The sequence below is a fragment of the Lucilia cuprina genome, chromosome 6 (genome assembly GCF_022045245.1).
Source record: "Lucilia cuprina isolate Lc7/37 chromosome 6, ASM2204524v1, whole genome shotgun sequence".
Taxonomy (NCBI): domain Eukaryota; kingdom Metazoa; phylum Arthropoda; class Insecta; order Diptera; family Calliphoridae; genus Lucilia; species Lucilia cuprina.
In genome coordinates this window covers 60205577-60217716 of record NC_060954.1, presented here as the reverse complement: position 1 = coordinate 60217716, position 12140 = coordinate 60205577, and the positions used below count along the sequence as shown (strand labels likewise).

Sequence of the window (12140 nt, the reverse complement as noted above, 5' to 3'; positions counted from 1 at the left end):
ATCGTTTTTGTAAGTTGTTCTTTATGTGGCGAAGAGTCAAATCGAAATGCAGAATACCAAAGTTGCCAAACGGAGAAAATTTCGATTCGAATTGAAATGCAGAATAGGGGCCACTATTTCATTCCTTCAGGATGCTGTAAACCGGGCCCTGATTTGATTCTTAAGTAAACGCTTTGAATACAAAATCAAACAAGTAAGAGTTCAAAATTCGGCTGTGCCGAATCTTATATACCCTTCACCATGTTATGTTAAAAAAAAACAGTTGGTAACATAAAGTCCTCTTTTACATACACTTTGGGCTCAACATGTTTCTTGATTCAATATTATAGAAAATTCAAAAAAGTACCCAAAAGTTACATTTCATGGGTTCTCATGTTTTCAATTCAGCCCCTACATACTTCCCCTTCACAAGAAGACTTGTCGCGATGTAAAGGCTTAAGTGCAATGAATCTGATGGGCCATGCTGACGGAGACAGCTTTGCTTGAGCTGGCTGCCTTCAGGTGTTACCCTTGTCAGACGGGTTATGAGACGAGCATGAAACTAAAAACTACCCCATCCACCTAACAGATGTCTGTTTCCAATATTGGGGGGAATGTTAGGAACGATTTGCTACTCCTGTCACTGAGCCAGGGCAATAGTCCGTCTGAATCCTTTGATTCACGCACTTGAATGTGCAAGTCCCGAAATCTATCAAGCGTCTGTTTCAGATTGGACGGCTTGATGGTCTGTTTGCTCCCGTGGGACGGCAGTTTTTAGTCCTGTGCCAAATCCAACGATGTTCTAACGATCGACGAGAAAGCGTCACTCGCGTGTGCGAAAAGCCTCCTGGCTAGGTTAAAGGGCTCCAATCCTCCAGCTGAGGCAGATGTGGTCAAACCTGCTACCGACAGCAACGATCCGAGGAGGTGACCCCTTCTTCTATGCCTAATGACCAGCCGACTAAACGTCAAAAACAGGTGCAAACTATTATCATCAATAAGCCTTTCAGTCGGGTAGGTAGAAACCCACTGTTAAGAGCTATTGCTGACCGCAGCAACAGTGTCGTAGTCATCTCCCAAGAAAAATGGGGGACTTTCCCATTTAATAAATAAAATAATAAAATGTTCATTAAAAAATATGAGAAAAAACCTCCTCCTAAATCATAATTCACAATTAATTAAAAATCTAAAATCTCCGCTTTTAAAACCTTATAAGTTTATTTGAGAAAATTTACGAAAATAATTTAACAAATCAGAAAAAGGAAACACTCCTTCAAACACAAAACAAGTGTCTTATACAAAAGCCAGCTTTAAAAATATTACGCCAAAATGCTCACCGCTACTTAAGAATTAATTTCATCTAATGTCTGTGACATCCATTCGGGTTCAGAAGCAGCGATTTTCTCGATAATCGAATTAACCTGATAGCACAGAGATTGTATTTGACGATCCCACAAGGGTAAGACTTCACGTTTTTCAAAATGTACAATACCACTTATCTGATCGATATGACCATTCATGCGACCCTCGGTTATCATTTGTGAGGCAATATTTTCCGCTTTAGCAGCTGGTATCTCTAACAATGCGCCCAATTCAATAAAAGTTATATTATTATACAATTTGCTGGCCGATAAGAGATTATGCTCAAATACCGCACGATCCAAAATAGAAGAACCATCAACGGTGGCAGCTTTTTGATGTGGCTGTAATAAAGCCTCAAATTCTTGCAATTCTGAACGACGTATAATACGATCTAAATACATTTTCTCCAGAATCGAATAGGCCGGTAATTGTTGGCAGCGTTCATCTTTAAACAGTGTAGCCAACATACGCGAACGTTGTTGACCAGCCGAGGCTAAAACGGTGCATATAAGAGCCTTTTTTAAGGCGGTCATACGTTCACCCTCATCCACTATAGTGCGATAGGAGAGTTCGTTGTAACGTTGAGCAGCTTCAATAAATTTACGTCGATAGTCCAAAACGCGGGCATAGCACACTTTATAGAGAACCTAAAAATAACTTTTATGTTAAAAAAAATAATTTTTCTTTGTTTTATTAGTAAAAACCTGTAATTCTTCAATTTGTGTCTCTGCCTGCAATAACGAAGCACGATTTATGTAAAATTCAGCCTGAACCGAGTCATTTTCTTCCAAATACAATCTTGCTATCTTCAAATATGTCTCCAGCTTATAATCCACGGTATATTGCTTTTGACCGGTTTCCAAAGGAATGCCCACCAATACATTGGCTGCATCACGCCACTGCTGATTACGTTCGTAAATATCAGCCAAATGCTGTCGTATACCAGCAACTTGTTCTTCAAAAGATATAACCCTAGGTTGTACCTTATCCAAAGTAAAATGCGACACCTGCTTGGACACCTCATCCGGTAGTTTACTTAATTGTATACCAACATCATTTAGAATTTGACGCGATATAACTAAACTAACGTGTTCATTGACTATGGCTTCCACAAACAGTTTCAAAGTATCGACCAATTCATTGCCGGTATTGGTGAGTACCACTTCCAACAATTGCCTATACCGGTCGGCTTGTTCTTTGTGTGTTCCTGAGAAATTTACCAGAGCCATTAATTGGCTACGCAAAGTATTGGATGTTATGACCATATTTGATGTGAGTTTAGTATTTTTGTTTAATTTCTAACAAATTTTGAAGTGTTTTTCCAAGTTTAAGATGTAAAAATAAAATCGTTGCAAAAATATTTCTTGCAAATTTCTTCTGACAAAAGAGGTGTAAACAAACAATGAGTGAAACTGTCAAAAATATACAAGCGGTTGATTTTAATGCATTAAAATACTACTTTTTTAACAACAATGTTTCTTTGTGACTTGTGACAATTTTCGGTTGAAATAATCAGGCGATTTTGTTAATAAATTCAAAATTTTTTTAATCGTTTTTGGCATTCTTTTAAAAAATAATTCGATAAATAAATATGTATATCAGTTGAAAGATTTGAGTTAATTAAAGTATATTAAAATACTGAGCCTAGCTCTCAATGGATTATTCATATATGCAATATTCTATATCAATTGAAAGGTATTTCATAGACCTCTTCCTTGTTAACTTTAATCCAGTTATAACCAATTATATATCGAAATTTTGAAAACCTATAATTCTCGGACCCTAATAGAGCGGAGAATTTTCCATTTTGAGTTATTTCAACTGTTAATTAAAAATCAGACGAATTGATGACAAAAATTTTTTTTCGTAACATTATATAAATTGCATTGTCGGTAAGTTATGAATACATATTTATAGCGAATCTCCACAAAATTATATGGATTTTAAGAAAAAAATTGCAAATAATATAGGTGTTTTTACTTTTATCATACCTTTTTCCTCGTGTATTTATGCAATTAGTATTAAATCGATCTGGCATCATATAAAATTTGACACTTTTATTTAGGGTTCTATAGTAGGGTTCTATAAATCGACTTTCGAATAATCTAACAATCGACTTTTTGTGGAAAAAAGTCGAAAAGTCTACGTCGACTATTTTGTTCCAAAAAGGTCGACAACTCGACTATCGTCTGTGAAAAAAGTCGACTTTATGAATAAAAGTCGATAAGTCGAAAAAAGTCGAATAAAGTCGAAAAAAGTCGAAAAGTCGGAAAAAGTCAAAAAGTCGAAAAATCAAAAATTGTAGAAACAAGTCAAAAATAGTCAAACATTTTAAAAAAGTGGAAAAAAAGTCAAAAACTCGAAAAAAGTCAAAAAATAGTCGGAAAAAAGTAGAAAGAGGTCGAAAATAGTCAAAAAGTCGAAAAAATCGAAAAGTCGAAAAATTCGGAAAAAGTCGAAAAGTCGACTATTTATAAAATACTTATAGTCAAAATGTCTAAAAGTCGACTTTTATTTAAATGAAAAAAGGCGAAAAGTCGGAAAATCGACTTTTCATAAAATGCAAAAAGTCTTTTAACTAAATGAAAAAAGTTGACTTTTCGTTTCAACTATAGAACCCTATTCTATAGTTGAAACGACTTAATGAAAAATCTACAAACTGGCAACTCTGCAGTACATCTAATGTAAATTGTAGCGAATTTGTTTATTACGTTTATTTAACTAAAATTGTGATAAAAATAATAATAAAAATAATAGTAATAGAAATATAAATAACATATTTTAAAAAGATTTGAATAATTCGAATATGGCTGTTGAGGTATCACATCCCTCAACCGATCAGCCGCAGCAACCACTGTTGGCTGCTCAAAATTCCCTGGAACAAACATTTGTATTTTTTCACAACTCAACACAGCGCTATGTCAATTTGTACTGGATGGACTTTAATGGTCGTCAGGACTTTTTTACCATGCTTAAACCGGGCGCAGGCATTAAGGCAAACACATTTGTTACCCACCCCTGGATATTCCGTGACTCACAGACCGGCGAACGTATGCAGGTAAAACATCAAGATATATTTTGGCCTCAACTTTACAGGGTACGTGATCCACAGAACCGTTGTCAATGGATACCTTGTCGTAAATTGATAACCATACATCAGCCAGTACGTTCATTGCGTTATACCAGTCTGTGGAATTATGCCAAACAAATATATGGAAATCAAAGGGTCGTATTGGAACGGGAAGACATACCAAATATTTTGAAACGTGACTTGAGTAATGTATTGAAGTTAATAGAAAAACATCAAGCAATGGGGGTGAGAGGCAGGTAGCTGTAGTGTAGTTAGGGAATTGGTTAAAATGATTATTCATTTCTTAATTGGAATGACTAAAACTGAAATATATATATAATTTTAATGCATTTCATATAAGAATTTAAACTAATATTTGCCCATTTAGGAATAAATTTTTATGCAGAATCTTTTGTTAGTAAAATATCCTCCATAAGGAATGTAGTTTTATGTCTAAAAATATTTCATTTTTTAAAAAATTTCCTTAAATTAATTTTAGTTTCTAACGACTTTAATTGGACAACATTTTAAAATTCTCACAAGCACGTTTTTAAAACAAATAATTCTAATAATTTGTTTTTATTAATTAAAAAGCTATTAGGAATACGAATTCCTAAATTTGAAATTCTGCCTCAAAGGCGTTATCAATAGAAAGAAACACAAAATAAATTAGAATTAAGTAGTTAGATATTTACATATTTTTATGTTTTGCCTTTATTTAGAGTAATTGGCATTGATTTCATCATCATCATCATATTTGAATATGTATCTTTATTTTTTATTAATTATTATAGCTAAAAATTGGATAACAACTTCTGTACTTTTTTTATTCTTTTTACTCAATAAGATTTTATTTAGTTTGTTGCTGAAAAGTCGAATATTTTATATAGTGTAAAAAATGCCGCAATTGTAAAACAACATCGTTTCTGGTTTTTAATTCAAGTCCTTCTTATGCATAAGAATACTTTGGAGTAAATATAATTTAATTTTAACATAAATCTTGATTAACAACAAACTAAATAAAATCCTTTAATATTGATATACATTTTGGCATGTTTAAACTTGTCGTTTTCTTTTTTTTGCTTGCTTTAAAAGTTGTTGTTTTTACACCATATATCCGATTGATTGGCTGTTAACAAATCAAAAGAACCAGTTTTAAAGAACTTGTTAATGTGATTTGTGCTTCATCATTAAGTTGAAATTTTGTTATGTGAAAATTACAAAACATTTTTAAAACTTGTATTCAAAGTTTTCCATCATATGAAAAATTTGGCTTTGTTTTGTACTGGAATGTGAGATCGGTTGACTGTTTCCATATAAAGTGCCTGACAGTACGTAAATCCATGTTGGGATCTACCACCTTTAAACAAATAAAAAAACAATTATTTGTTGTTCTCAATAAAAATTACTTAAACCAAAAATATCCTACCACATCATTGCACCATAGCTCTATGCGGTCTTCGGCAGGAACTTGTGAACCCTCTGAATTGGCATCGCTTTGACTGTTTTGTGATGAACTAGAAGCATTGCCTCCACTGGGTGTTGTTTCGGCTCCTAAAACTTTGTCTAAAACATGTTCACATACTTTACGGCATTGTATAAATTCATTAGCCACCAAACGATCCTAAAGTTTTACACTAAATTAATTAGTTTTCAAAAGTTTGGTTAAACAAATTTTACTTGCCTTTTTGGTTCTCTCAGGTTTGCCCATTTGTGGATGTGGTGTAAGGAAAAAGGGTATTTTTAAAAATTTCGGTGTGGCTTTTTCAATTACGACATCCGTTACCCATTGTGGCACTGTTTCGTGCAGTAAAGTACTTTCACTCTCTCCAGCAGCATCTCGCACCAATAAGCGACATACGGTACGTCCACCCACCTCACTAAAGTACAAAAACACTTAATAACTTTGGACTTCTTGGATTAAAATTAAACTAAACTAGAATACCTAAATATAACTGGTGTATGTTTGGGTACTTGGAAAAATCCATTGCCTCTTATATCCTGTTCCATTTCATTGGGTGGTAAACTGTGTGGTGGTGTCCAATATTCCAATAAAGCTTCCAGCAACAACTTGCCATAGTTGATCTAAATAAGAGCAAATATTAAACAAAGTAGTTATTGTTTTGATAATGGTAAAGCTATACTTTTATTTCGGATTGAGGCTCTGAACATTCAGGAAGACCAGCTTCTATTGATACCCAGGCGGAAAAGCAGTCAACTTCATCTTGACCCAAAACTATGGTGGGCATCTAAGAGAATAAAATACATGATTTTAGATAAAAATCTAGATATTTCTTTAACTTACGCCAGTTTTTAAATCCACTGTAAACCAGTTGGGAATGTACACTTGTTTATTACGTTTCTTTATTTCTTCCTCAAAATCCACTTTGCCCAATTCTTCCTTTTTAACCACTCTCAGAGCATCGTAAATAGCAACATTATCTTCGGTATCTCGGGTAACAATATGACGTTTATCGTTTAAAACATTGCATTTCTTAATAGCAGCACCACCTTGAAAAATAAATGAATAGTTCTTTTAACATCTAAGTTTTTTTAAGGTTTATATGCGTTACCTTTAATGCAGGCCAATTCAGTTCCAGTGCTTGTCCATTGAGCATCCATACCACCGCTTGAATTCAAGGTACATTTATCGAATAGTGGCAATTTCCAGCAACGTATATCTGAATTCCAAGTTGTCGCCCATACTCCAGTTTTGTCAATATTAAAACACAAACTTAATACTGGTGCCTTTTCCTCACACACCACCATGGAGTTGCTAGGATTTCTTAATTCTGTTAAAACAATATTGCGATCTCGACTGCCCGAGATTATATATTGGAAATTTTCTGTCATCAGCAGACTCCAAACACCCTCCTTATGAACATGGATAGTTTGTACACAACGCTGTTGACCCAAATTCCATATTTTAATAGTACCATCTGAACTGCCAGACACAACCTGATTGCCATCCGGCGAAACTACTAAAGCGCGCACATTTTCCGTGTGACCACGTAGTTTCATATTGCGTATACAAGTACGGGGGTCCCATACTCTTAATATGTTCTCTGTTGAGCCACTCACAATAACAGTGCCGGCCGGATTCATAGCTAAACTATAAATGGAATCTTTTGAACCATTAAGACTAGAGGCTAGAAAATGTGAATTAATATTATTATTAAATCTTTGAAAACTTTAGATTTTTATATTTACTGGTGACTGTGTTGTTGCTGGCAGTTAAAGCTGTTAAGGTGTTTACATCCCACAGGAAGATGGCTTTATCTAAACCGGCACTGGCCACTTGTTCACGATCCTTAGCATAGGCCAAAGCTTGAACATAATCACGATGTGTTCTTAAAGTGGACATACAGAATCCTTTATGGGCATTCCATACTTTAACAGTAGTATCACAGCTAGCACTAATTACTGATCAAGGGAGTAAACAAACATATTAATACCGAGTCTCACAAATTGCAGCCAACAAAAACCTACAATTTCTGCCATTACAGCACAATACAATATCATTGACCCAATCGTTGTGATGTTCCATTGATTGTATATATTTTTCATTCGATTCCGAACGTGAGTTCCACACACGTATTATGGCATCTCTGCCGGCCGAATAAAGTTTACCATTATTTGGATCCAATTGCATGGCATTGACACCATTTCGATGTTGTTTCTCTTCGGCATCTCGTATAACATAGGAGACCTTTTCCATTAAAAATAGAATAGTCATTAATACAAATTCCTTTTTTTACAGCTACCTCCTCTACCAACCTGCATTTTTTTGCGTCCTCCTTGACAACTTTTATGTGTCAACATTATTTGACAGAGCCGTCTTGTCGGAAAAAATCTTTTCTTGTGTTTCTTTTGCCAATCCCTTAGATGTTTCTGGCTTTTCGTTTTCTTTAAGGCACTATAACTTATGGTATAGCTATGAGGATTGGTGGAATCTCCAAGTAAAACATTCGTTTTATTTTGTATAAATCACTGAAAATAACAAAAATTTGCAAAAGTCTAATTTTTTCCTCTTGAAATCGGAGATCTGCGCTTACAAATATGAACGGCGTTAGCGGCTTACATGAAACACTTCAGTGACGGCTTAAAATCGTTATTAATTTGATACAATTTTCATTTTTAGAAAGCTTTGCATTGCCTGTTTTGTTGCTACCATAAAATACAACACTGCCGGTGTAAATAAAATAAACTTTACCTTCTCTAGCTAAGCGCCAAAACGGAAATAACTGTTTGTGTCAAAGAAAAATTGTGTCAAGAAATTGGAAAATTATATTTTTGTGATAAAATTTAAGAAAAATATAAAATTTGTATTAAATTAAAAAAGAAAATGTTTAAAAATTTAATGTGATGTAAGAATCTTATGCTAAAAGTGAAAAAATAACCAAATTCTTGGAATAAAATGATTTAAGTGAAAACTTTGAAAAAAAGTGTTTGTTGTAGAAAGTAATTTCCAGTTGCAAGTCTGGAGCAACTCTATGATGTTGCAGTGGAATACCAGGTATGTTGCTAGTATTTTTTGGTTAAACCTTAATTGATACAAATTATTAATTTTTTTTAAGGTAATGTGGCAAACACCCGAGGTGTCTCTCATTTTTTTGTAATGTTTTTGTATTTGTTGTAACAACAAAAGTAAAAGTAAACAATTTTCTAAACTTAATTGAACTCCAAGCTGTGGTGCTAATTCAACTGGTGGGCTGGGTATCTGCATTCGCATTTTTGGGGAATCTTAACTCAAGATACATGTAAACTGGGAACGGTAGTAGCTCTATTTTGACGTAAGTTTTGTCAGATGACAATCTTGTTTGTATATCTGCATTAATGTAGTATATTGTTGGGATCTCTAAAAATATTTTTCAAATATGTCAATGGATCTTTGTTATGTTGCTCCGTTAGTAAAAATTGTGTAGTTGTTGCTGGAGTTGACAGACTTTAGCCGATAATTTCGGATCATTCCGGTACGTAGAACCGGCAGTCGGGGAATGAGTTCAGTTCTAGTTAAGTTCCAATTCTGTTTTAATTTATTTCAAGTTCTGTTCTGGAGCAGTTCTAGTTCAGATCTAGTTCAGTTCTAGTTCAGCTCTAGTTCAGTTCTAGTTCAGTTCTAGTTTAGTTCTAGTTTAGTTCTAGTTCAGTTCTAGTTCAGTTCTAGTTCAGTTCTAGTTCAGTTCTAGTTCAGTTCTAGTTCAGTTCTAGTTCAGTTCTAGTTCAGTTCTAGTTCAGTTCTAGTTAAGTTCCAGTTCAGTTTTTGTTCAGTTCTTATTCAGTCCTAGTTCAGTTCTAGTTCAGTTCTAGTTCAGTTCTAGTTCAGTTCTAGTTCAATTCTAGCTCTAGTTCGTAACTAGTTCTAGTTCAGTTCTTATTTATGAATTTTTATTAAAAAAGTAATGTTATTGTAACAATTTCACTTTATGTGGTTCTTACTGAATAAACAATATTTGCTTGGATCAGTCTGCAGCAAAGACACAGAACAATATTTATGTAAATATAAACAAAAATTCGCAATGGGAGCGCAACTTACTCATATACCAAATAAAATTCATTCAACTACAAATTATATTTGGGTGAAAATACTTGTATTTTGCTTTTATTATTAATTTATGTAGCTTTTTGTTTAGTTTTTCTTTATGCATCTATATTTTTGTTTGTTTGTTTGAACACAAGAGTATAAATTTGTAAGCGATAATAAAAAAATATACATATGTTACGATTGCTATCCGGAATCCGGCGATAGTAAATTTGATTTATTGATTGTAGGAGCATTTTGGTCATCCATACTTTGGAGATTATGTGCGGAGCTTACCTATATAAAATAAATAACAAATTGTATGAATTTTATAATAAAGGAAAAACAAAAGCTAAATACTTACGGGACTAATAGGTGTAATAACTATTGCAGTACGTGTTGGTCGGTGTAATAAGGCGGTATCTTCCGTTGTTTCATCACAATCGCCTTCAGCATCTGCATCGACTACGGCATCACTGTCAATTTCCCATGATGGATATTGATCGAATTCTTCTTCACAATTGAGATCTTCTTCTTCCAAATCTTCATATTCATCTATTAATATTACTGTAAGAAGAAAATTAAAAGAAATTTTTAATATTTTTATTATTTTTTTTAATTGTATTGTATAATTTACTAGAACTTTCCGGCCTTTGCCGAGGACTAGAGCCAAGTGATTGTGTTTCAATATTTGGTATTGTTATCGCTACTTCATCCACTTGAATATCTTTTTCATATGGTTGTGATATTGATCTGTAAAAAGTATTTTGTTTTATAAATATCCTTCATATCCGAGTATCTACTACGTCCACTTACCTTAAAGTTACTCTCTTTTTTGTTCTACTTTCTATATCGGCTATGAAACCATCACTACTACGCTGTTGATAAACACGTGCCGGTCTAACATCGGCTGATAAAGGATATGAACAGGTATCGGAAGACTGTAAATAAATGAATATTAAACAATTTAGTTTGTTTTCTTAACAATAATTACCTTTGTATATTCATTGGTCCCCTTAGGGGGGCACAGCCCTGCTGTGGTCGTTGATGCATCTAATGATGTTGTTGTTGCTGATGCTCCTGCCGCCGCTGCTGTTGCTGCTACTATAGCATCATTTGTTTTCGCTGTGCGATTTTGCCAATCTAGTGTTGGATTATTACTACTCGTAGTAAGACCACAGTGGCCATGATTAGGGAGGTGATTGTTGTTGGAATGTTTAGAGACCTGAGGATTAGGGGGAAGAGTTTGAAACCGTTGACGGTCCTCCATGTAAGCTTTAATTAAAATATCTAATTTTTCTTCTATATCGGCCACCTAAGAGTTTTGTAATTAATAACTATAGAACAAATGTTTAAACATCATTATTAAATCAATCTTACCTGTCTTTCGACTTTGACCACTCTTGATGCTAAGCTTATTTTAGAAGCATAAGCGTCTTTTGATTTTGAACCCTGTTTTCCCAATATTTGATCTAATCTGTGAATTTTATTATTAAGCAATTAAATAATTGTTAACCTTAATGCGGGAAAGTTTTATTTTCTTTACCTGGCATGAACATTTTTAACACGTCCCAATAAATCCACATGACCAGCGGCATATTGTTCCATAACATCTTTAACATCATAGGGTTTGAGGGCTTCTTTAAATTTACGCCGCGCAACAAAGTATTTTAACTGCAAAAAAGTTTTTATATTTTACAAAATTTATAAAAAAATTGTATAATATTTACTACAAAGCTATTGGGTTGGAGAGGGGGAGGTTTAATAATATTTAAACTAAATTTGGACTAGGTTTCTACTAAGAATGTTTTTTTGTTTGTGATGAATCTGAAGGGTTTGATCATTTTTATTTCTATAAACTTTGTTATTATGGTCCTTTGTTATGTGAACTATGTGAACTCCCGGAATTTATCTTTATTATCAGCTTACGAATGGAACTCTTCAGTTATTTTCTTTCATTTATCTGCTGAATTTCCATTTATAAAGTGACAAATTGAAATATGTACCTCCGTATTTTCCGTTAGTAAATGGGCCCAAGTTTTGTCGAATTTTTATTAGAAAATCGGATTTTAGGCATTTCACTAGACTTTTCATTATACATAAATCTAATTTTAACAAAAAAATTACATCTCATTAAAAATTTTTTTTAATAAAAATTATTTATTTTCAGAAAGTCAATTTGTCGATAATTTTGATAGAAAATCGATT

General features: G+C 33.5%; 4 protein-coding genes across 16 annotated transcripts in view; 1 reads left to right on the top strand and 3 right to left on the bottom strand.

Annotated features, from left to right (window-relative positions):
- Positions 1–1173: 1173 nt before the first annotated feature.
- Positions 1174–2744, bottom strand: LOC111682327 (COP9 signalosome complex subunit 4). The gene is made up of 2 exons (XM_023444250.2): positions 2046–2744; positions 1174–1988 (listed from the first exon to the last, which is right to left on the bottom strand). The coding sequence occupies exons 1-2, from the start codon at positions 2604–2606 to the stop codon at positions 1323–1325; spliced, it is 1227 nt and encodes a 408-aa protein (XP_023300018.1). The 5' UTR covers positions 2607–2744; the 3' UTR covers positions 1174–1322.
- Positions 2745–3999: 1255 nt separating this feature from the next.
- On the top strand, positions 4000–5456 carry LOC111682321 (protein Vhl). Its single transcript, XM_023444241.2, has one exon. The coding sequence runs from the start codon at positions 4148–4150 to the stop codon at positions 4670–4672; it is 525 nt and encodes a 174-aa protein (XP_023300009.2). The 5' UTR covers positions 4000–4147; the 3' UTR covers positions 4673–5456.
- LOC111682320 (WD repeat-containing protein 48 homolog) lies at positions 5163–8480 on the bottom strand. The gene is made up of 10 exons (XM_023444240.2): positions 8189–8480; positions 7901–8120; positions 7622–7834; positions 6985–7560; positions 6717–6922; positions 6556–6660; positions 6357–6496; positions 6096–6291; positions 5841–6035; positions 5163–5771 (listed from the first exon to the last, which is right to left on the bottom strand). The coding sequence occupies exons 1-10, from the start codon at positions 8231–8233 to the stop codon at positions 5655–5657; spliced, it is 2013 nt and encodes a 670-aa protein (XP_023300008.1). The 5' UTR covers positions 8234–8480; the 3' UTR covers positions 5163–5654.
- Positions 8481–10066: 1586 nt separating this feature from the next.
- The window catches only part of LOC111682322 (potassium voltage-gated channel subfamily KQT member 1), an 88449-nt gene continuing 86375 nt past the window's right edge, over positions 10067–12140 (bottom strand). For all 13 annotated transcript variants that reach the window (XM_046955569.1, XM_046955571.1, XM_046955570.1 and 10 more), the window contains 7 exons: positions 11479–11606; positions 11313–11409; positions 10927–11247; positions 10749–10873; positions 10570–10685; positions 10297–10499; positions 10067–10229 (listed from right to left, as the gene is read on the bottom strand). In XM_046955569.1, coding sequence (XP_046811525.1) covers positions 10140–10229; positions 10297–10499; positions 10570–10685; positions 10749–10873; positions 10927–11247; positions 11313–11409; positions 11479–11606 — 1080 coding nt within the window. In that variant the 3' untranslated portion in view covers positions 10067–10139. The remainder of the gene's footprint in view (positions 10230–10296; positions 10500–10569; positions 10686–10748; positions 10874–10926; positions 11248–11312; positions 11410–11478; positions 11607–12140) is intronic.